This window comes from Tamandua tetradactyla, chromosome 6, assembly GCF_023851605.1.
Source record: "Tamandua tetradactyla isolate mTamTet1 chromosome 6, mTamTet1.pri, whole genome shotgun sequence".
NCBI lineage: Eukaryota > Metazoa > Chordata > Mammalia > Pilosa > Myrmecophagidae > Tamandua > Tamandua tetradactyla.
In genome coordinates, this window is record NC_135332.1 from 130,696,322 (window position 1) to 130,720,955 (window position 24,634).

The 24,634-nt window shown below is 32.5% G+C and overlaps 1 protein-coding gene across 18 annotated transcripts in view; it reads left to right on the forward strand.

The window, feature by feature from the left end:
- CNBD1 (cyclic nucleotide binding domain containing 1) overlaps positions 1-24,634 on the forward strand; it is a 662,225-nt gene that overhangs the window by 231,833 nt on the left and 405,758 nt on the right. For all 18 annotated transcript variants that reach the window (XR_013178326.1, XR_013178325.1, XR_013178327.1 and 15 more), the window contains one exon: positions 5,307-5,452. Coding sequence is in view for 15 of the 18 variants with exons in the window: in XM_077167149.1 (XP_077023264.1) it covers positions 5,307-5,452 (146 nt within the window). In the remaining 3 variants the exon portion in view is untranslated. The remainder of the gene's footprint in view (positions 1-5,306; positions 5,453-24,634) is intronic.

The window sequence follows — 24,634 nt, forward strand, 5'->3', positions numbered from 1 at the left end:
TGAAAAAAAGTATGCTTGCTTTCCTTTTCCATAAATTTATTTATTTATTCTGAAGGTTTGGATAATGTATTAATTTATTCTGAGGGTTTGGAATCACTCTATTCAAATTTAGGTTTTGTGTGTGTATGCGTGTGTGTACGTGTGACTGTGTTCTTAGCAATATGATTTGCTCATCACCCAGTATTTTTTTGTCCTTCAATTTCTTTTTACCATTCTTAGTTGTGTTCTTGAGGAAATCAACTTCTCCAATCCTCTTTATTATTCATAAAATATTTTGGCGAAAGGGTGCATATTATATAGTAGGGAACAGTAAATATTACTTCTTAGAGTATACTCCACCACTGCTTCCCCCACTTTTATCTGAGTATTTGGCTACACTTTGCAGGGGTGGTGTCTATGTGTCCTGTAATACCATGTTCCGGCATGGGCAAACCAAATCTTCCTCCATCCACTCGCACAAGGATACAGTAATTGCCTTAAACACTTACACCTCCACTTGGGGAGAAGAGCTGTAAATGCAGAGCTCTGGAAGACTAAGCACTTTTCCAAGAGTGTATATCCTCTAAAGAATCTATACACACCAGCCACTACAGGAAGCAAAACTTCATGTATCTTCAACATTTAAACTGAATAGAGACTATTTGTAGCAGAAGAGGCAATACTGTTAAAAGACAAGCCCAGGATTTTGTATTGTTTGATTTTGTTTTACTTTTTAATCTAATAGATTAGGGACTTGTTAGAAAGATTAGACAAATTGTAGAAAAATGCACAAGCTCCATTTTCTTTGCATATCTGAGTAAATGTAAGTAAATGAGTATTAGGGGTATAGAAGGCCTAAAGACAGCCTTAACCAATTTTTTGTGGCCTCAGAGATGTTCACTGAGGCAAACTCTCTTCTTACCAGCAAAAAGCATGAAGAATTATCTGAGCGCAAGAAAACCAACAGATTTGCAGGTTTTCAGGAGAGCCAAATCAAGTGGACCAGCAACTGGGAATATGGGAAATTCAGTTGATGCCAGCAAAAATACTAATGTCAACACACATGCCCCTAGGTTTCAGATGAGACCTAGCTTTCAGACCTGGAGAGAAAGGGACAGAAGGGAAAATCATGAAATGATGTTGTTTACAACTGGAATTTACCATGATTTTGCATTCTGGAAAAAGCTGGAATTAGGGCTAGAAATAGAGATTAAAATTGAGTTAATGAAAATGCAAAGAGAATATATGTTTTACACACTATCATATGGCCTGATAATTCATATTGATGATGATGATAATGATACTATTAAAAAAACAACTTCTACAAGATTATATTTTTGAAACATTTTCCATTGTCTGAAAGTTTCCTTTTGTTTATTTTGCTACAATTTTCCATATTAACTATGCCAGGAAGATGTAGTAAGAAATGAATGGGTATGATGTATGTAAACGAAGTTCCTATTAACGAAGAAAGGTAGAGTTGGAGAGAGAAGTGATGATGAGGTTCTCAGACCTTTGATTTACCATCCCAAGGATGTTAAACTCAGGGGTCTTTGTTAGAATCAATTGAGGGGTTTTGAGAGAATTTCAAAGCTGTGGACTTTGTTGATCAATTGTCAGGTGGTAGCCTGGGAAACCCTAAGACCATTGCCAGATGGAGCTGCCCCAGAAAAGTCATTAGTGAAAATCTATATCCAACATGGCAAAAGACTGAATGCATTCCTACTAAGCAAAAGATAAGGATGTCTGCTCTGGCTACTTCTATTTAATGTTATAGTTGAATAGCCAGGGCAATCAGACATAAAAATGAAATAAAAGTTATCCAAGTAAAGAAAGGAAGAAATAAAACTCTATTTACAGATGACATGATCTTGTATATAGAAATTCCCAAGGATTCCAATAAAGACAATTTGGATAATAAATGAGTTCATACAAGTTGCAGGATACAAGGGCAATATACAAAAATTAGTTGTATTTCTGGACACTAGTATTGAACAATCCAAACATGAAATTAAGATAATATTGTTTAGGAGAACCTCAAAATTGCTAACTACTTAGAAATAAATTTAAGAAGTGCAAGGCTTGTACTCAAAAAACTAAAAAACATCATTGAAAGAAATTAAAATTCCAAATAATTGGAAAGACAATTCATATTCATTGATTGAAAAACTTAATATTGTTAATAGACATCTAACCCAGATAAAATTTCAGCATTTAAAATACAAAGTATGTGTAATTTTGAAAATGAAAAATGTTAAAAATTTGATTAGGTAAATATGAACTGTAAGCTGTAATAAACAAATTGAATAGCTGAAAAATAAAATTTAAGGCAAAAAACCCCAAAAACATCTGAAGGAATAAAGACAGACATTATATAACAATAAAAGTGACTACTGTATTCACCTAACAACGAAGGTTTCAGTGTATAATGCATCAACTGACTGACCTCTGGAGAACAATAAATAAATCTATAATCATAGTTGAAGTTTTAACCCACTCAAATATCTATAGGTCAATAGAAAAAAATATGAGTAGAGTTACTGAATATCAGGATAATATAAGTAATAAGCTATATTGTGGCATATAGTGGCAAAGACTAAGATTCAGGCCAAGCTACCTGATTCTTAGCACTGCCACTCTGCTCCACTACTGACTAGCCACGAGATCTTGAGCAAGTTGTTTAACAATTCTGTGCTTTAATTCCCCTATTTGTTAAATGGAAATAGATTTGTTATAAGGAATTACTAGTATATTTTATCTATATGCATGGTATCTGGCACATAATGTGTGCCATAAATGTGTTGGCACTTGTTTATATGTATATGTATGCACAGGCACACACGCATACACACTTGATGTACACACATTGTTTACATGTATTTTGAAATACATATGTGTATGTATTATATTTACATGTAAAAATATGTACACATATATATTTGTATTTTTGTACCTAAAAAATAAGCATACATATTCTTTTCAGATTCAAACAGAATATTTACAACATTTGACTGTATAGTAGACTACTTTTCACTTTTGCTTTGGTTCACTTTTCATTGGCTAGAACTCATCCACATGGCTGTCACACGGGTGACTTGGAAATACTCTGTAGCTGTGTGCCTAGGAATAGGAGGAATCAACCTGTCATTTGCCATTCTGGTTTCCAACTACTTGTGCATATCCTTCCTCCAACTCATTCTTTCATCAAAAGACAAAAGTTTCATCTATTACTGCATGTGAAAATCCAGGATCTTGGAGGATATGCATTCTTCTCCATCAAAAATGAATATGGCTACTTCTGGTCTGATAATGTAAAAACCAGAAAGACAAGTTGTCTGTTGATATCGTCCCACACAATATACAATGGTGGAGCCAGGATAGGCAATCTGCAATAAAACTCACATTCAAAAAGAGGAGAAATGGAAATATATTATAGTCATTGATTGATAGCAACAGTGTCATTTATCTATGTTGATGTTGTAACAACCTTTTGTCCTAGAAGTGCTAACAATTTTCAAAATCAGTTCCTGAGTCTCTTTTGTTTTTGGGGGGAAGGAGAAGAACTCCTCTTGGCTCTATTATCTGAGAGGTTTTCTCTTGTCTCTTAACCCCATGAACAAATCCAACAAGAGCATTGTTGTGCAATTTGTTCTTGTGTTGGCTAATTTTTTCAAAGGGTTGTTTGAAACGTCAAAGACTCAAATCTCTTGGACTTGGTGATATAAATCTTTCAAGAACATAGTAGGCATTGATCTATTTGTTTCTAATACCTTCTAACTTGTCAGCAACCAAAATCTAGGTTCTTTGGCAGACATTGTTTTTAAATCTTCTTTTATTTCTGTGCTTCTTTCCCTATACTTACCTTTCTCTCGATGGAGTCTACTTTAAGGTCTTCTGAAACAGAAAGCTTGGATGAGAAGCAATTGGCTTTTAAAACCATGTCCTACATTTCTGGATCCTTGTTATTCCTTTTCATTAATGCTTGCAAGCTAGTCAATTTAAAGTTGATTAGTAAACCATTACTATACACAAGCAACACTGAGCAAACAAAACACTACATTCTGGCTCTTTCCAACCACTTCTCATGAAGTAACAATGTTCCAAGGCACTTGTTGCCTCCCAAATTATTGCGGTCAACCAGTAAATCACATTTTGCCACTAATAAGTATATCTGTGATATTATTTCCTTGGCATCTTTTGCTTGCCTTTTGAGTCAATGCATATATTTTAGATTATAGTTATGACCTCATGACATTTCTGATACTAACTCTTTATTGCATCTGAAATCCAATTTCTAAATGATGCTAAGTATTCTCAAGACTATTTCTCAAGGCTATATATTGGATTAGGGCTTTTCCAATTTTTTTTTTCTTTTTCTTGCTACAAACTCCAGCAGAAATCTGTATCATCCTTAAGTAAACACACAACACATATAGGTACAAATACATATATGTATACATATCCCACATATTCCAGATGAGCCACCAGAGTAACAGATATAAACTGGAGCTGTGTCTGGCAAACCTGCATGTATGGGCACGATATTTAAATTCCGTTTCTCCAATTAAGCTTCATTTTTCACACTAGATTTTACACATTTATTTGAGAAATTCTGAATATTTAAAAATAGTATGACAGGTAAGTTGGTCCCCTGAGATTAAAATCAACTTAAATTTTGACTTTTGACTATGGTATTATGCCTTTCAAGTAATGAATTTAGTGATAAAAAGTAAATAATTATCATTCAATTTATGATAACTGTATTTTATTTAGAATTACCTACGTACCTCTCCTCTTAAAATTTATATTCCTAAATGTTAAATATCATATTCATTTTATGTAACTTTAATATTACTTAAAAGAATCAGGAATAAAGAATGGATAAAATAGTCGTTTCTGTTTAGTAATCCATTGCTATACACAAGCAACTCTGAGCAAACAAAACACTACATTCTGACTCTTTCCAACCCCCATGAAGTAACAGTGCGCCAAGGCACTTGTTGCCTTCCAGATTATTCTGTCAATAAATGTGACATTTAATAAAAGATAGAGTCTTATCATTAAAGCACTAAGTTTTCTATAAAATGAAGTTTTATATGTAAATCCTAGAGTTTAAAGTATCATGTTGTTGCATCTAAATATTGGAAAGGTAACAAATTCTAACATTGATTAGTAAGACCAAGTAGAATATCAGCAAAGTACTCCTTAAACAACCCTTAAATAAAAAGGAAATATGAATTTGGAAGCACAATAACCAAAGACTTTTTGGTTCGGTTTTTGAGTTTATACTGTGGTCTCTGAATTTACGATTGTTTGGATTTTTTAAGGCCGGTTCACAGGACTGTGTGTGAACACAACGCTGTGTGCAAGATGCTGCAAACAGTTCCGGACTTAACCTCGCAGCTAAGCGATGAGCACCTGAAAGCCCTTAGTACGAACGTCATTTCTGAAACGTGGGTCAGAGGCAGCACAGGTAATAGGCAAAATAGAGGGAAATGCATGTTATGATTTTGAATTCTCTGTCATTATAAAGCTCATAATTTCACTTGACATTTTAAAGACGTATTGTTGGGATGTATTTCACTTGTAAGGTTATTAAATAGAGAAATGAGTAACATCTCACCTTTCAGTACTTACCTTTAAAGATCTACACCAGTGCTTTTTCACTTTCAGCATGAATCAGACTCCCCTGAGGACTCAAAAAAACACTTACTGCTGGGTGAAACTCCCAGAGTTTCTGATTCAGTAGGTCTGGGAAGGAGCCTAATTTACATTTCTGATCATGTCCCAGGTGTTGCTGCTAATTCGGGGACCACATTTTGAGACACACTCATTGATACACACATTTAGTAACAATCCAGCATTGGTGTTCATAGTTAAAACAGCAAGTGGTCGAAGTGGTTATTTGATCCAGATATGGTAAAACAAAACAAAACAAAACAAAAACTCTCCAAGATTGATTGTAGTCTCCAGTCTCCTTGCCAGGGATATAGTGGATAAAGTAATAGAAGTTTCTTATATTTAATTTTGCAGGGAACATTACAAATAGACAAATACCCTTGTAACCGCAGCCACACAAATACTCAAACCAACAGAGCTCAAACAGTGTTTTCTGATTTTATCAAGTAGTTACTAGAAAAGAATTAATTTTAATGCATACTCTGTCAGAGACATCTCTCACTTATTCATAACACATCAGCATAGATGTCATTGTTATCTACAGGTGAAGACCACAAGATGCAAACATATCATGTAGAATATTCTTGATAGATCTGAGAATCAATCATACTTCAGTCTTAAAACTTAACTTGGTCTTGAGCTGAGCTGTCAGATTCTAGACATCTTAAAAACTCAAGAGAAGGATTTTTGACACAGGTGGGTGTAAACAAAAGACTTTTAAATAAAAAAAAAAGTTTTTGAAAGTATGCCCTCTTGAAAATTACAGTTGTAATGCCTTATTTAATATAATTTATCAAATTTAAGTTGATATTTGCCTGGGAATGAAAGTTCACATCTTAATGGTCAATTACCTCAGCTATTTAGATGCCTTCAGAATAAAATGTTTGCTTCTAAGTATAATTTTAAAGACTTTTTATATAAAAATAGATACATAATTACAAACATCAACACACGAATATGAATTGTGGAAAATTGAACCAACACAAAAAATATGTAGAGGAAAGAGTTAATAGTTACTCTCCACTGTCCTTCAATGCCATTACCCTGTGCTAAGGTAACAATTTTAAAAATACATATTTTTGGAATGTTCTTCCGGACCCACCCCTATGTATTTCTGTATGAATATATGGATATAATTTTAGGCTTTTTCATAAGTATAATCATAGTCTTTGTATAATTCTGTTGTTTCTTTTTATTTACTGTGTTTAAGAAATTGATTCATCAGGATCATGAAATTTTAAAACCTAAGTGGAATTTTGGTAAATATGTGTCTACTGAAAAGATTTATATTTTTCCTGAGTATTCTCTCAATGCTTCTCTCTCATAATTTGTTCCATTAGATCAGAGATTGTGGTGAAAATGAAATCAAAGTTTTGCTGAGGATAGAATGATTTTGAAAGGGAAAAAGACTGAACATTCAACATTCCCCAGCCATTAGCTTGAGGATAGTAATTAAAATAATAAATTTGTTTTATCATACATCCATGAAGTTATATTCATAGTGGTAATAAATATTGAAACAACCTAAATGTCCATCAATAGAAGATTGACTAAATGTTGTGCTACATCTAGTTCTTGGAATACTAAGCAGTGGTTAAAAAGAATGTGGTATCTCTATGTATTGATGTGGAAATTTCTTAAACACAGTAAATAAAAAGAAACAACAGAATTATATAAAGACTATGATTATACTTATGAAAAAGCCTAAAATTATATCCATATATTCATACAGAAATACATAGGGGTGGGTCTGGAAGAACATTCCAAAAATATGTATTTTTAAAATTGTTACCTTAGCACAGGGCAACGGCATTGAAGGACAGTGGAGAGTAACTATTAACTCTTTCCTCTACATGTTTTTTGTGTTGGTTCAATTTTCCACAATTCATATTCGGTGTTGATGTTTGTAATTATGTATCTATTTTTATATAAAAAGTCTTTAAAATTATACTTAGAAGCAAACATTTTATTCTGAAGGCATCTAAATAGCTCAGGTAATTGACCATTAAGATGTGAACTTTCATTCCCAGGCAAATATCAACTTAAATTTGATAAATTATATTAAATAAGGCATTACAACTGTAATTTTCAAGAGGGCATACTTTCAAAAACTTTTTTTTATTTATTTAAAAGTCTTTTGTTTACACCCACCTGTGTCAAAAATCCTTCTCTTGAGTTTTTAAGATGTCTAGAATCTGACAGCTCAGCTCAGTTTCACTTTCAAAGCTGTGAACGCATGAAATATCAGATCCTAGTAAACATCTTTGTTCATCCAACTTATTAAACAAGCCCAACTAGCTGTCTGTCCCTCTCCTTTCTCTTTATTCATGTATGCAGTTTTCCTCCCTCTGCTGAGGTCCTTGTTATTTAAAGTATTTTCCCTAGTAGAGTCCCTTGTCACTAGGCTGCTGCCTTTCAGGCTGCTGCTGAGGCTTGGGATTTCTCAGACGCAATTCCACACAGATGTTTGTACCTTCTGGTCTCTTTGTTGGCCATAGGTTCGTTAGAGCTTTATTGTTTAAGGCAACTTCCTTACTCATAGCCTCTTACTCATTCTTTCTTATACGATAAAATATTAATAGGGGTAGCAATATCATACTTTTAAATACTGAATAACATATACATATCTTTAGTTTAAATGGTAATGGTACTAAAGCATGATTACTACATTAAGATTTATATTACTATATTACTGATTTCACTATATTAATATTAAATAGAATACTTTTATTACTATAGTATGATGACTATATCTAAAGAAATATATACTATTATATATATATATATATACATTACTTATATTACTTTTAAAAGTGCTAAATGATACAGATTATATACAGTAATCTCTTTCTGTAGAGAGATGTAAATATGAACTGCTTAATTCAAATGAACTTAAGATTTTTCCACTGGATCTCTTATCTTGCGGCTTTGGAAGGAGCCATTTTAAAGGTTAACAAACTAAAGCTTATATTAGTTGAAAGAACTAACTTGCTTGAGACCAATTTTAGTGACTAAGCTAGAACAAGATACCAGCTCAACATTTCATTGCCATCTACCTTGAAAACAATTCCATAACTTCATTGACATGAGCCTTTCTCCTTTTATTCCTACATCATCTGTGGTAGATAGAATTGTATACTCACATAAGCAGGTTCTTAATTTTAATCTGCATCCTTGCAGGTGTGAACCCATTGTAAATAGGACCTCTGGAAGATGTGAATTTTAGTTAAGGTTTGGGAAACTGTACGAGGGTGGGCTTTAATCTGGACTACTGAATGCCTTATGAAGAGAAACCAGAATTTGATGAGAGGGCATTGCCGTGTTATGGGAGGTGAAGATATAAACCAAGAATCACAAAGATTGCTGATGGCCAACACCAGAATGCTATGGATTTGGAGAAGAAAGGAAGCCTTGATGATATCTTTATTTTGTACTTCTTTTAGCCTCAAAACCATGAGTCAATTAATTCTTCTTGTTTGAGTCAACCTACTAGGTAATATTTGTTATGGCAGCCTAGCAAACTAAGACAGCATCTTGACTCTGATTTCTATTAACTTGAAGTCTATTAAATCTTATAGTACTATTTTTCTTCTTCTTTCATTTTATTTCATTCTGTCCTTACCTTAGAAACTCCATAGCTCCTAATTTTGATAAAATTATGTATTTCTCTTTAATACTGAAAGGAATTTAACATTGTCTTAATCTGCATAGACTTTATGTTGTTATGGTTTAAATTTCATTTACACATTATGAAAACATGCTAAATCTCATGAAAAATGTAGTGAGCTTCTCTTACATATGTAATTTTTCCACAATTCACATAATATACTATTATAATAGAAGTAATAAAATATTTAGTCCCACCAAAAAGGACCATGGCTCCCCTAAAGGCAATGTGGCTTTAAAAAATGTACATATTCTAAAATATGAATATGTTTTCACTGTAACCAGGTGTTCCCTATGATTAGGAAAGATTCAACCTTGGAAGATAGCCAGAAATGTTTTCCAATCTCTTACCTGCAGCATGAGGATCCAATTCCATTTCTCTATTCAAAATAAGATGTGGGGTCTTGAGACAAAATAACAAAAAACAACCCTTCAATCTCAAGAGAATATCAGAAGCCTTGCTATGATATTGATTTCTCTAATATGGCCATTCAATCACATTTTCTAAACAGCGAAACTTCTAAATAGTGGTTATATTTGAAATTATAACAACTGATCATAACAGGCCCTGCTCAATCAGAACGAATACCTGCTTTAAACAACTGGAATGAGTGTACTAATTAGTAATGCCAGTAATAGAAGCCCTGTACCCATATATTTTTCCTTTCTGTTCCTGAAGTATTTTCAAAACATAAAGAACCATGTTTAATATTGCTTGATATAATTGTGCTATTCAGCTCTAGGACTTAATGGTTTTTAAAACACCTACCTTGTTTTTAGGAAAATGTTGAAAAATAATCAGAATAGAAACTTATATTGTTAAAGAAAGCGATTCCATCTAAAGAAGCATCTAAAACTTGACACAATTAGAGGTAGGTTTAACAAACTACGTGTAAATCTTGAAACATGAAAACAGCAAAATATTGTGAAAGAAATTAAAGTATATTTAAATAGATATCCTATATTTATAGATCAAAAGATTTAATATTATGAATATGACAATAGTACCCTAATTGATCTAAAGAGTCAATACAATCCCTATTAAAAAGCCTCATCTATTTTTGAAGACATGGATAACCTGATCCTAAAATTCATATGGAAATTAGGCACCTTCTTGAAAACAAAGGACAAAGTCTGCAGACTTGTGCTTCTAAATTTCAAAATTTACTGAACTGTACTAACCAAGAAACCATATAACTAAGAAACTATATAGTGGAATAAGAACATACCTATCTATCATAATAATCATATAGGTACAGACATACAGACTTAAAATAGAATTGAGGGTCCAGAAATAAGCCATTTTAGTTATTGTCAATTGGGTTTTTTAATTTATTTTTATTTATTTTATAAATAATAATGGGCAGGCACCAGGAATTAACCCAGGTCCTCTGGCATGGCAGGCAAGCATTCTTGCCTGCTGAGCCACCATGGCCTGCCTGATTGTCAATTGTTTTTTGACAGAGTTGCCAGAATAATTCAAATGGGGAAAAAAACAATCTTTTCAATAAATAGTACTGGGACAACTGCATATCCATATGTAAAAGAATGAAATTGGACCCTCCTGTGTTATACCATATACAAATATTAACTCCAAATGGATAAAGGAAGTAAAAGTAAATAATTTTTAGGAGGATAAATAAGAATACATCTTTTGGCCATAGATTATCATACTTTCTTAGACAAGACACCAAAAACAAGTGACAAAAGAAAAAAATGGATACATTGGAATTTATCAAAATTAAACATTTTGTCCTTCAAAGAACACCATCAAGAAAGTGAAAAGATAGTCTACAAAAATGGGAGAAAGTATTTTCAAATCAGATTTCAAAAAGCAGATTCTTATCCAGACTACATAAAATGCACTTATAACTCAATAATTAGAAGGCAAGTATTCTAGATTAAAAATGGGCAAAGGGTCTGAATAGACACATTTCCAAAAAATTTATACAAATGGTCTATATGCATATAAGTGTTCAACACTTACTGAGAGAAATGCAAATCAAAATCACAATGAGAAATACCCACTAGGAAGGCTAAAATAAACAAGACAGCCAAGAACAAGTCTTAACAAGGATGTGAAGTAATTGAAACTCTCATACATTGGTGTGGGATTGTAAAACAGTGCTGCCACTTTGGAATATAACCTGGCTGTTTCTCAAAAAGTTCAACATAGATTTACCATATAACCCAGCAATTCCACTGCTAGCACATAGCCAAGAGAAATGCAAACATACATCCACACACACACACAAAGGTATGCAAATGTTCATGGCAATTTTATTTGTTAATAGTCCAAAAGTGGAAACAAACCAAATATCCATCGACTGATGAATGGCTTAAAATCTGTGGTTTATCCATACATTGAAATATTATTCAGCAGTAAAAAAGGAATGCTAAGCCTGGGTGAATCTTGAAAAAATTATGCTAAATGAAAAAATCAGTCACAGAAGACCACACATTTATGATTCTATTAATATAAAATGTCCAGAATAAGAAATCCATAAAGACAGTAGATAGATTAGTGGTCATCAAGAGTTTGTGGAGAGGGGTATGGGAAGACTGCTGTGTTAGATTCAGTTGTCAACTTGGCCTGGTGAGCATACCTAATCTTGTTGCTGTGGACATAAGCCAACAGTACGTGAACCTCATCTGTTGCCAATTACATCTGCAGTCAGCTAGGAGGCGTGTCTGCTGCAATGAGTGACCTTTGACTTAATTGGCTGGTGCTTAAATGGAAGATCGCAATGTAGCACAGCCTAAGCAGCCTGGCGTTCCTCATCTCAGCACTAGCAGCTCAGCCCAGGCCTTTGAAGATGCAGAAAGAAGTCACCCCGGGGAAAGTTGTTGGAACCCAGGGGCCTGGAGAGAAGACCAGCAGAGACCATCCTGTGCCTTCCACGTAAGAAAGAACCTCAGTGGAAAGTTAGCTGCCTTTCCTCTGAAGAACCAACAAAATAAATCCCCTTTTATTAAAAGCCAATCCGTCTCTGGTGTGTTGCATTCCAGCAGCTAGCAAACTAGAACAACTGCTAATCTGTGTTTCTTTTTGGGGTGATAAAAATGCTCAAGCATTAGATGGTGATAGCTGGATACCTCTGAATAAACTAAAAACCACTGAATTGTTCATTTCTAAAAGGGGATTTCATGGCGTTTGAATTATATCCCAAAACCATTTTTGAAAGTGCTTTTTTAACCAATTGAAAACTGCTGGAGACCATTAATGCATGCTAGCTCTGGAAATTAAACCAAAACAAATGTGTTTCTGGAGCAAGTAAACTTGTGAAATGACAAGTTAAGCAAAATAATCTTCTAGTTTATATTAGTATTCTCAAAATCTGCAGTATGCCAGCCTGCATTGAAAATTTCCTGTGGGGAAATCTATACTCTAAAGGAATTTTTAAACATTATAGAACTCAGTGTTCTGTTCTCAGGAAGCTGCTTTGTGCAATATAGTTGAGAGAATGCTGCCATAAAAGAAAAAATCATTTCTCAGCTTTTTCCTAATCCTTTTTATTAGAGTGACAGTGTTTCATGATGTGTAAGTTTCTTTTACTAATATTAATCATTTGATAGCCATAATCATCCTCAGGCAGGGTGGATTTCATTTCCCTTCCTTATGTTTGAGAATCTGAGGTTCAGTCTTGCTAGATCAACACTAGTGAAAGGTACAACCAGGTCTTTGAACATGTGTCTTCTATAGCAAACTTCTCTTTCCCTTCCCCTTTATCCACATTAAAATTAAACTCTTGCAATTTCACAACATCCAGGTATAGTGCTTTTTAATGCACATTATCAGTGAAACTTTGTTAGAATGATGTATAGCATTAGCTGACACACTTCTTTCAATGAATAATCTAGAAAGTCTTTGCTCAGATGATGGATCAGAAAAGCGACACCACTGCTTTTATGATCTTTCTTCCTATCAGGACAATCCTGCTGCAAAATTCATGAAGCTGTCTCTCCCAGTCATCTATAATCAGAACAGTGGCTTCTGATGTAATATATCCTCTTCATGGCACTTGCCTGGATTTAATGTTTAATGCAAAATTTAATCATTTAAATGTCTACAAGAATTGACCCTGCCATTTTGTAAAAGCGATACAAATAAGAGGGTTAAGAATATTTTCTTAATAGAAAGGATGATAATAAAGAGTATTTTACTTTAAAAATTAAAATAAAGCATGGAAAATATGACTGTAGGGCAGAGAGTAGTGTTTGTTTTTAATGAACCAGAAGTTGTAAAGAAAGAACATGTGAAATAATGAACAAGTTATTTAAAGGATGCATTGACCAACATTTTTGTATTTTATAGGAGAAAAGATTCAAATCATCATTGTTTTCTACCTAAAAGTTTATATATTGGAAATTATATTAATGAAAATTGTTGCACTAAGGATCAAAATGTGGTATAAGAATATTAGTAATCACAGCAAAAATTTTGGGAAAATATTTTGAGTCATTATGTATTTGCACCAGATTCAAGCTAGAATATAAGCTTTGTATAAATCATATGGCATAGAAGATGTTGGTATACTTTAAAGTAGATGTTTCCAATTAATTTTGTTTAAAGAATTGCCACAAGAACTGTTAAATGTTAAGGTATGAAGTAAGTTAAAAATATTATTCACTGAAGAGTATAAAATATTGTCAACTCTTCATGATATGTAATTATTACCAGAAAGAATGGGTTTGGATAAAATTTTTATTATAAATCTGAAAGAATTATACAGAAATATCTCAGGATTAACTAGTTTATGTTAACAACCCTGAAGGTGCAATTCATCTGGTTATCCAGGGACATATTTTAAATCAAATAAATAGTGTAAAATCTAACAGGAAGTTATATTGCTTAACAGCATTTATTTTTTCTGAAACTTTCCTGAGGTTTTTTTTTTTTTTTTTTTGTCTTTGTTTTAAAAGCCCAGGAGGACTGTTGATAACTACTTTAAATTGTTTAGTAGGATGTAATTTGACATCAGAAAAACCACATTTCTTGAGTTGTAGGTCCCTCCATTTTTAGCATAAAAAGTTCTTAATCCTGACACTGCATACCTCTAGCCAGAGGTGACATAACCCTTTCTTTCAGCATGTTTGGCCTCAAGCTCTTCAAATTTCAGGAGTCACCTGTTTTTCCCCAGCTGGGCTGTCCCCTGAAAATGGTTATACTCTTAATCTGATATATAGTTTAATCAGCAGTTCTTGGGCTTATAAGGCACTCAATAAAGATTTGATAAGTGAACATATATGTTAGTCTTCAGTAACTCACACACAAGTCATTTAAGAACAAAATAGTGATTTTGAGATATCAGTGTGAAATAGATGTAGCTCATTCATTCTTCTAGGTAAACTAACATTCATCTTTGAATTTTACCAATGAATCCCACAGTCATATACTTAAATGCCATTCTTTTTATCTTCCTATAGAGAAGTGATTTTTAAGCTATTTTATATTGTTCCTTATACCCTAATATATAGAGTATTTTAAGAGTGGACTTCATGAAAGCACACTCTTAGCTGTATTTTCACTACAGTGTTTTTTTTGTTTGATTTTTGAGAATATGTGCAATGAAAAATTCAATTTTAATTTTTAAAATCTCTTATGATTGTTAATCAGGCAACTGATCACATTTCCCCTTTTCTATTGGCTGTTAAAAAGCTTAAGGGGAAATTTTAAAGCCTTTAAAAAAGTATATTTCTTAGAATATATATGATATTAATTTGATAGAAATTTTATATGTTAATTTTTTTTAAGTAAGGAAAGTAGAGCAATTGCTATCTCTTTATCCAATACCACCCCCCTGCAAATGTATAGAATTTCACAGGATATGTTTTGTAGCTTAATTTTATTCCAGCCTTCATTTTATTTTTCTTACCTATCTTTCTTTATCTAATTTATTCATTAACTCTTTAAGCAATCTCTCATAAACCACTTGTAATATTATACCTTTTGGATAACAAGGCAGAATCTGAATGAATAAATAAAATCTTGTACTGAAAAACTGAAGGCCTTGAACATATTATGTATGCTATCAATATGAACAGATGTTTTTCAAAGAAGAAATTTTCTTATTTATTTTAGTAAGAAGGCCTTTAAAAAATTGAGTTCAGAGGTTTTAAGGTTATTAAAAACAATCACCAAGGCGGTGCAAAGGTGGCTCAGTGGCAGAATTCCCACCTGCCATGCCTGAGACTCGGGTTCGATTCCGGGTGCCTGCCCATGTAAAATAAATAAAAAATTACCAAAATAATCAGTAGTGTAATAAATTCTGCCTTTCTTTCTTTTTATAATCGCTGCGTATATTTAATGGACAGTTTTAAGATTCAATATTGCTTGAAGTGTGATGGATTCTTGATTTTTAATTTTCTCTCCACTACCATTCCCTGACCCCAACTGGCTTGAATGAGAGGTTTGTTTTAAAAGATTTTAAACTTGCGTTAGGCCTAATCCAATAGTCTACTGACTGAAAACTCCGGTCAGTAATTTAACTAAGTGACGTCCCTTTAAGGAAATTTATCCTGAATATAAACTCAGTTTATGGCAAGGTATTGTGAACAATTTAATTCATTTTTGCCTCTGCAAGTTTGCTCTCCTCCTGTCCCCATAAGAGTTCTCCCAGGACCTCTCCCAAGCTTTCTCTCCATTTTTTTGTTTCTTGTTCTCCAAGAAAGCTTTCATTCCCTCCTAAGAGTCAACTTTAATTTATGTACTCCTGATTCCCAAATCCATAGATCTTTAGCCCTTATCTCAGCTCAAGAGTTACATAATTAAACTGCCTGCTTGATACTTCCTTGCGGAAGTTCTGATGGCATGTTGGAAGAAACCCATGAAAAAGCAAAATTCTTGACTTGCTTTCAAATAGATATTTTACTAACAAATACATTAATGGTACCACAATTTGCCTTGCCAAAATACTTAAAACTATGGAGTTTTCTTTAGCCACTCCTCTTTTCTAATCTAAATTCATTGCATTCTATTGTATATATTCACCTTTTCTTTTTTTTCATTTTAAATGTCAGTGTCTAGTTGAGGACTCTGTTGTGACTTCTCACACGGGTTATTTTAACAGACTTCTGACTGGAGTCACTATTTCCTAATTCTCTGCAGGAAAAAATTATTGCCCAATTCATCATTGTGTTGTTGTTCTTTTTTTTCTGACTATAAATGAAAAGTGTGCATTCAAGAATGCTGTAAATTATTTTAAAAAAATACAAATAAGGAAAAATAAATTTCCCTAATTCCACTAACATCAGATAGCCATTATTGTCAATTTGTCATGTTTTTCTCTGCTTTTCATCCTATGCAATGCTTTCCAAGTTGAAATCTTATGGAATTTTTGTTCCTGCTTTATATTTAACATTTTATCAGAAGTGTTTTTTTTTGGGGAGGGGAGTTCACTAATACTCCCATAAACACCACTTTTTAATAACTGCATTTTTAATCAAATGGATATGTTACCATTTACTTGATCAGTCTCTTTATTAAGGTTTTTAGATTTTTCTGTCATGAATACTATGTTGCTGCATATATACGTCTCCATTTTTACCTGTATTTAGATTATTCATTGATGACAGATTATTATAAGTAATGAATTAATGGGTTCAAATATGTTTAAGTCTCTTTGTACATGTAGACAAATTATCAGAAATGTTTTACTCCAGCATTGTACCAATTTCCCATATTACCCCCTTCTTGCAGCAATATTTTATCTTATTTTAATATCTTTGCTAAGTTAAGGTTGAAAATGACAACAGTTTTCAAATAGTCATTTAAAAAATTATTTTTTAAATTGAACATCTGGTACTTGATATTTCCAATTTTCAGTGATTGCCCTAAGTACTTCCTGGTTTACCCTTAACTGGGTTTCTTAAAATATTTTTTGCCTGTGATATATTTCTAACAAACTGGATTTCATCAACCTTCCAGGCTGATTGAAAACCACATTTTTCTGCTTCTGTCTTGTCCATGTTTTTTTCTATATTATACTTTTTTATATATATATTTATGAATCATAATCTTACCCACATACGATCATACATTCAACCTTTTCTGTGAAATCATGCCAGATCCTTCCCAGCAACCACAATTTATTTCTTCATTGGACCCCCACACACACACCAGTTTTTGCACTTATTTAAAGATCTGTCCCTTGTCATGTCTTTAATCATAATTACATGCCTAGTGCTTTCTTCCAGAACAGTAGTTATTTTTACTTTATTTTGGGAACAGGAAGTGTCAACATTGAGAGGCCACTCCAATGGAAAGCTGGTGTCCAAAATAAAATGGTATAAATTTCTTTTCATCCCTTCCAGTTATCTCTGTAATGACATTTGTCTTTTTAAATTTTAAGATAAAATATCTAGTTTTATCTGTAGAGTGTCTTCTGAAAATTATGGCAAAACTTTAAGGAAGGTTTCTGTATTTGTGCCTTAAAACGATACTTCCTGGCACTGTAAGGAAACAAAAATTTGCACTAAGAACAATAACCCCATTTCCAGAGACCAAGTAACAAAAGCTATGAAAAACTATTCATTGCTTTTGTTATATTATCCCTGGGACCCTTCAGACCCTACAATGGGGATTTCATTAATTATTCTATGATGTATAAATTTGTGTGACATTCTGATAATTTCCTAGGCTACCACTGAATAGAATAAGATAGTAGACTATGGAAGAGTCTTTTTAAAATAAAAATGAATTATAATTAGAACATAGAATTCTACAGGGAAAAAAAAAAGTTGTTCCCCAAATGTTTTATAAGAATCTTTGGAGGGAACTACAATAGAGAATCATTAAAATTTCATTCATTCAACAAGTATTTGTTGTAGGCCTAAAATAATTCAGATAATGTGCTAGGGGATGTAGATACCTGAGAACAATGTTAGCGTTTCTTCTCTCAAGAGTTTGCCATCTATTGGCAGGGACTGAAAATGCAAAGTGCTCAGGCAGAAATTTTGCCAGCAAGATCCCAGAGGTGGGGTGTTAATTAGGTTGAAGGGGAGCAAAGTGGTAACATTTAAACTCAATCCTATAGGCCTACTAGGGAATAGCCAGGCGACCCTATAACCTCATTCATCCAATTATAGCTCTTTAAAACATTCAAATCCCTCTTGTACGGTTGATTTTAACAGAAGGTTCTGTGCACCAGTGAGCCAGAGATCTTTTAGCAAGAAATTCACAAACATGTTTGCTTTAATCAAACTTTGTGTTTGGCCTTTAATCCTTTGAAAAGTCACTACCAAAATGTTTGACCTTTCCAATAGTACTGTTCTTAATTCCTTTTGAATGTCTTTTGCTCCTCTGTTAAGAGTGTGGTCAGGAGGTATTTTAAAATGTGAGATCCTGCATTAGGAGATTTCTTCAAGTGCTTATGAAAATATTTCTTCTGATTTTTCATGCAATGCAGATTGGCTGGATAATTGTATGAAACTTCTTCCTACACAGCCCGATTTTATTGACTTTATTTTTGTAAAGTCTGGGAATCAATATCCAATGCCATTTTAATTCGTACTTTTAATTCTTATCTAATTCTTCTGAGATGCTGGGAGTATTCTTTTTTCCTTAAAATTCAAGTGAAATAATTCAGGTATTTTTAAAATTTCAATAACTTCTATACTATTTGCTCCTTCTCACTGCTTAGAAATTTCAAAAGGATTTTATTTATCTTGCATTATTGTTCCTAGTTTACCTAGAGTATTCCCCTCCCCCATATTGGGTTATTCATTTTTAAGCTTCATTTATTATATTTTTGTTTGAATGAGGATTCTTTATTTTTAATATCCTCCCCTAATGTTTGCATACAGAAGTCACTCCAAATTTCATCTTGCTCTTAACTCTTTTTTGCTCACTGACTAGATACATAGCTGTATTGTAGTACGTTTGTGGGTTCATGTGTGTTTGTATCCTTCAGATGCTAGAGATAATTAAAAGCCTCCAGAATTTAATGTACTTTGGACTTTTGACAAGTTACTTATTTTGAGCCTTAGTTTCTTCATCTGTAAAATGAACTAATGAACCTGACATTTGGGTCTATTAGAAGCATTAGTGTTAGAACGTCTGGCATAGTACATGGCAAATCTGATGCTGAGTATGTGATTCTTACTCTTTGTAGCAAGTTTAGTGTATTTGAATGTAAGGATCAGACATGCATCTAAGTTTTGAGAATCTAGGTAAAAGTATTATCTCTTAATGAACACTTTTCTTTTAGGAACAGTAGTTAAACCCATTTATCATCAAGATCTAAGAACATAAATCTTTATTTTATGGAGAAATTGTAGTAAGAGTGCAGGATGTGTTTCCAAACACATGTGCTTATTGAGAATCCTGGTGTGTGAAAGTTTGGGTGAATTTTTTTTCTTGTACCTTTTCTGTATTTTCAAATTTTGAAAACAGATTTTTACAATTATAGTAGGAAAAGGTATAGTTACATTTCTAATGAAGCACTATTATTTTGTTCAATAATTATGTGTCCTTTTTGATGAGCTCCATTTAACTTAAATTTCAAATAAACTTGTTTTTTTCTGTGTGAATGTATGAGCCTTAATTATTGCTTCTTTTATATTAGTGGATTTGTTCATTTTAAAAGTGTTACATATGTATAATACTAACTCCAACAATATAGAGATAATATAAAGTATAAAATTGTAATGATAATTCCTTTTGTCAGTTACTCTACTGAGGGAATTAACAATTTAAAGTGTTTCATTTTACACCATTCTTCATTCTCTTATGAGTCACTCTACTACCAGATCTCTTTCTGGACTTTTCTTTATAAGATGTTTACATCATAAACATGAATTTATAGAAACATATATTTTGTCTTTTTAAGTGAATAGATTACTTTGAAATGTGCTTTTTTTTAACTTAAAAATGAATCATGATATCCTTCTAGGTCATACATTTAGTCTTTCCTTTACCATAATTGAAAGAGAGGAGAGAGAGACACACATACACACGGAGGGAAGAGCCATGCTACATAGAATTCCACAGTAATCTTGAGATGCAATTGGCTGTGTTCAAATATTGGCTCTTCCACCACTGGTGAGCTCATCTTGGAAGGTATTCAATTTTCAGTGCCCTCAGTTTCTTCAGCTACAAAATTAAAGCAACCATAATGTTTCACTCATAGGGTTGTTAAGTGGATAAAAAGGATTAATATATGTAATATATCTATAACAGAATCTAGCATGAAATAATAAACTCAAGAAAAAGAAAAGGCTCAAAAATATTTGCTGTCATCCTATGAATACACAGGTATGTTTTCCTTTCTTTTTTCCCCACTATATTTCATCATATTGCCATATCATTGCATCAGGACACTTTATCACTAAACCCTTCAGTATTTATATAGAATAAAATATTTGTTTCAGTTTTTTTAAGGTAAATTTTACATACACTGTGGTGCATATATCTATACTAAAGGTGTATAATTTGATGAATTGACAAACAATGAAACCCAGATGCCTATGTAGACATAGAACATTTCTATCATCCTGGAAATTTCTCCCATGCTTCATCCCAGGCCATTTCTGCCCAGTCCTCCAGAGCAATCACTCTTTTTTATTTTTCACTATAAACTAGTTTTGTGTAAGGTACTTATAGACCTTTATAATGAAATCAAACATATGTACTCTTTTATGAAAAACTTCTTTGAATCCACATGTTTTTGAGACTCATTCATTCTCATGAATCAACAGTGCATTTCATTTTATGGCGGAAAAATATTTTATTACAAGTATATACTGGAGGTTGTTTATATATTCTCCTTGGATGAACAGCTGATCTGTTTCCAGCTTTTGGCTATTATGATTAAGGTACTGTGAACAATCTTGTATAACTTTTATTTTTAGACATCTGTTTTAATTTCTCTTGAGTAAATAGGGTGGAGTTATAGTGTATCATTGGTTAGTTGTACATTTAGCTTTATAAGCAAATAAAAAGTAATTGTATAATTTTATACCCCCACCAATTATGTATAAGAAGTCTAATTGCGTCACATCTTAGCCAATATTTGATCATTTAAGTCTTTGTAATTTTAGACATTCTGGGACATGTGTGTGAGTGTGTATTTTAAAAAATGTACTTACTGAGAACTTCTGGTTTGTAGAAATATGGGTGATTATTTTTTCAACTTGTACCTTTTGTGTATTTTTAGTTTTGGAAAAATTAATAATAAATTAAGTCATTACGTTATGGATTTTTAAAATAAACTAAGCTAAAACACTTGTAAATATTATCCAAATGATCACAATATGTATAGCTTACAATAACACATCTAGAAACCTCGTTACACAAAGATGGAAAATGTACTGTATCTCCAATGCATTCAGGATAAAGAAGAAATCTTCTATGAACTGTCTTAGATTACTGAAGAAATGATCCAAATGATCATGTAAAAATGAAAGACAAAGATTCATGTGATATGTTTCAATAACACATCTTATACATTTTGATATTAGAATGACATCAGCATTTTCAAATACTTATTGTACATAATATGGAATATTTAGCATTCATGTTAATTAAATATTTTAATTAGGTATAGATTTTTTCATCTGAATCTCTAAATGCTTATTAATTTGAGTTGGCTAGAGACTTTTAAAATAATCTCCTTGGTAAATTTGGATGTGTATATTAGTTTTGAAACTTACAGTTATTCAAGCTCTTTAATATTAACTCTAACATAAAATTTATTATATTTGCTGGCTAAGTAATTGAAAATATAAGAAACGCTTTTGATACATAAAGATCATTTGAATTAGGATGACAATTTTCGCACTCAAAGTTGAGTCTCAAAATATGTGACTCTCCCAAGTTTACATAAGGAATGATGACACTGGGCCTAAATCCAAGACCTAAGACCTCTGTCTTTGTAGACTAGTACTTGATCCCCTCTAGTTAGTACTTAGTTTGAAAAGAAAGAATAATTGAAAGATAGTCAACCATTTAAAATTGTATCAATGTAATAGTAATGAAAATATTTTCCTTTAAAATACAGTCCCAACTTTGCCATTTCAAATACAGTATCAAATACCTTTATGTGTAAGTGAAGTTGGCAGCTTCCACAATAATTTAATCTGAATGGTTTTCTTTTCTAAGTATAATTTGAGGGTTGAAGAGATATTTTCTGGCCAAAATATTTTTCCTTATGTGCCTCCTTATTGCAATAGATACTTCTGTTATGTAAATATGAAAATTAATGGATTACAAACAGATATTGTTTAATAAAATTCATTGTCACTAGGCAAAGGCCTGAAAGAAAAGGGTTTTCTTGAGAGGGGACAGAGGAGTTCTATTTGTCACTAAGGTGGACTTATTTTCTTGGAGCATGATACTATTGCTAATGACTCCCAACTTAAAAGTTGTGTTCCGATTATTACATGTACACTAGTTGCTGCAAATGAATGATAAGGGAAGTGATATTACATTGTGCAATTTTTAACACTTAATAATAATTGTCAATCCTAAAGTAGGTATCTGTGCATAATTTTGGATATTTCTTTTATAATATCCAGCTTATTTAAGAATGGATTATGAAACGAAACATTGCATCATTGCATTTTTAGGTTAAATTTCTGGAAGTTATGTTGTCTATAACAACTTTATGTAGGGCATTCTGTAAATATAGTAAGTGAAATTGATGTTCCACAGATGGATAATCATCTTTTTTTATGTGTGATGATGTGACAACTATTGATAATTAATAGACCAGTTGTGCTTAGAGTTTAGTGTACCAATAATATACAAACAGAAATTGCATTTAGTTGTGAGTAATAGAGAATTAAAGAAAGTAGTTTAAACAAATTTTGTTATGTTTTATTTATGTCACCCAATGTTAAAATGTTTACAAAATGTCATCAGACAGCTAATTTAAAGATTTAGGGTGTAACTTCTGAGATTCTCCTGGCCTTTTCCCCAGTTTACAATATGCCTGTCTCAGCTCCAAACTCATATTCCTGTTTTAGATAGCAAGAAAGACAGAGTAAGGGGTGTTGTATATATTAGGAAAGCAAAAATTCTCCCAAAGTTTTAGTAATCAGGATTGTGTCACACAGCCACGTGTTTCTGGGAAATACAATTTTTAAACTGGCACATGCAAAACCATGAAATTGTAGTTCTGTTAGTAAAAGAAAAATTTTTATTTTTATTTTTTCTCTATATTATCATTTTATTTCTTTTTCTGTTGTCTTGCTATTTCTTTTTCTAAATCGATGCAAATGTACTAAGAAATGATGATCATACATCTATGTGATGATATTAAGAATTACTGATTGCATATGTAGAATGGAATGATTTCTAAATGTTGTGTTAGTTAATTTTTTTTTTAATTAATGGAAAAAAAAAAGAGAAAATTAGGATAGGATAGGGAACTAATCAGCCCCTGCAATAAAACTGTTTCACACAATGAATCTCTTCTCACAATTTTTATTCTCTGCTAGGTTGTGCCAGTAGCTCTATACAAAAACATATTATAAATATATGTATTGGAATATACTTTTACCTCGCATACTTTTTCCCCTTACATAATTAATCAAAATCATTACTAGTCTTACACAAGTTTATGATCTTTTATCTTTACAACATGATTACTTCAATGTAGTGCTCAGACAACTCACCTGATAGCTATTGAAAAGCAATGTTTCTGAAGTGCCCCCACCACATAAAATAGTTTAATAAGAAGTGATACTGTGCTATCAGAGAGGCATCCACATTAAGCTTGGGCACCCAAACGAAAATAGTCCTTGCTTTAAAACAAACTTTAAAAATTACTTGCCCAGGGTCACAGCGTACAGATTGTGACCAGACAGACCCACTAAAAAGCCCTGTGAAAAAAAGCAGAGAAGGCAACTTGTTGGCATCTTTTAGTGTACAAAAGGAAGCACATTTATCCCTGAAAATCAACTTAGAAAGTTTCTGTTTACAGCAAGTAAATAAGCAAAGTATAAAAGACCCTTCTCACAGTACTTGTATGATTTGCTCCAATCCTATAAAGTAATATAAACAATTGAGAAATGGAGAAAGTACCTAGTTCCCATGCCATGCTTCCTAAAAGGATAGTCTTCAAAGAGCCGGAATTATTTTAATTGCATTCAAATTGCTCACAGGAGAATAAACTTGCCAGCCCTACAGGCACACAGTTGTACTTTAGGATGTACTTTAGGGGTTGTATGTCTTGAGGGCTGGATAGCAGAGTATAGAGAGCTACAAGTTAGGAGAAGTACTGGAAAAAATATTTCTTCTGAGTAACTAACCATCAGTCTCCTTCTCTCTTTCCCTTCTCCAAACAATCTCTTTTATTAAGTTCTATGG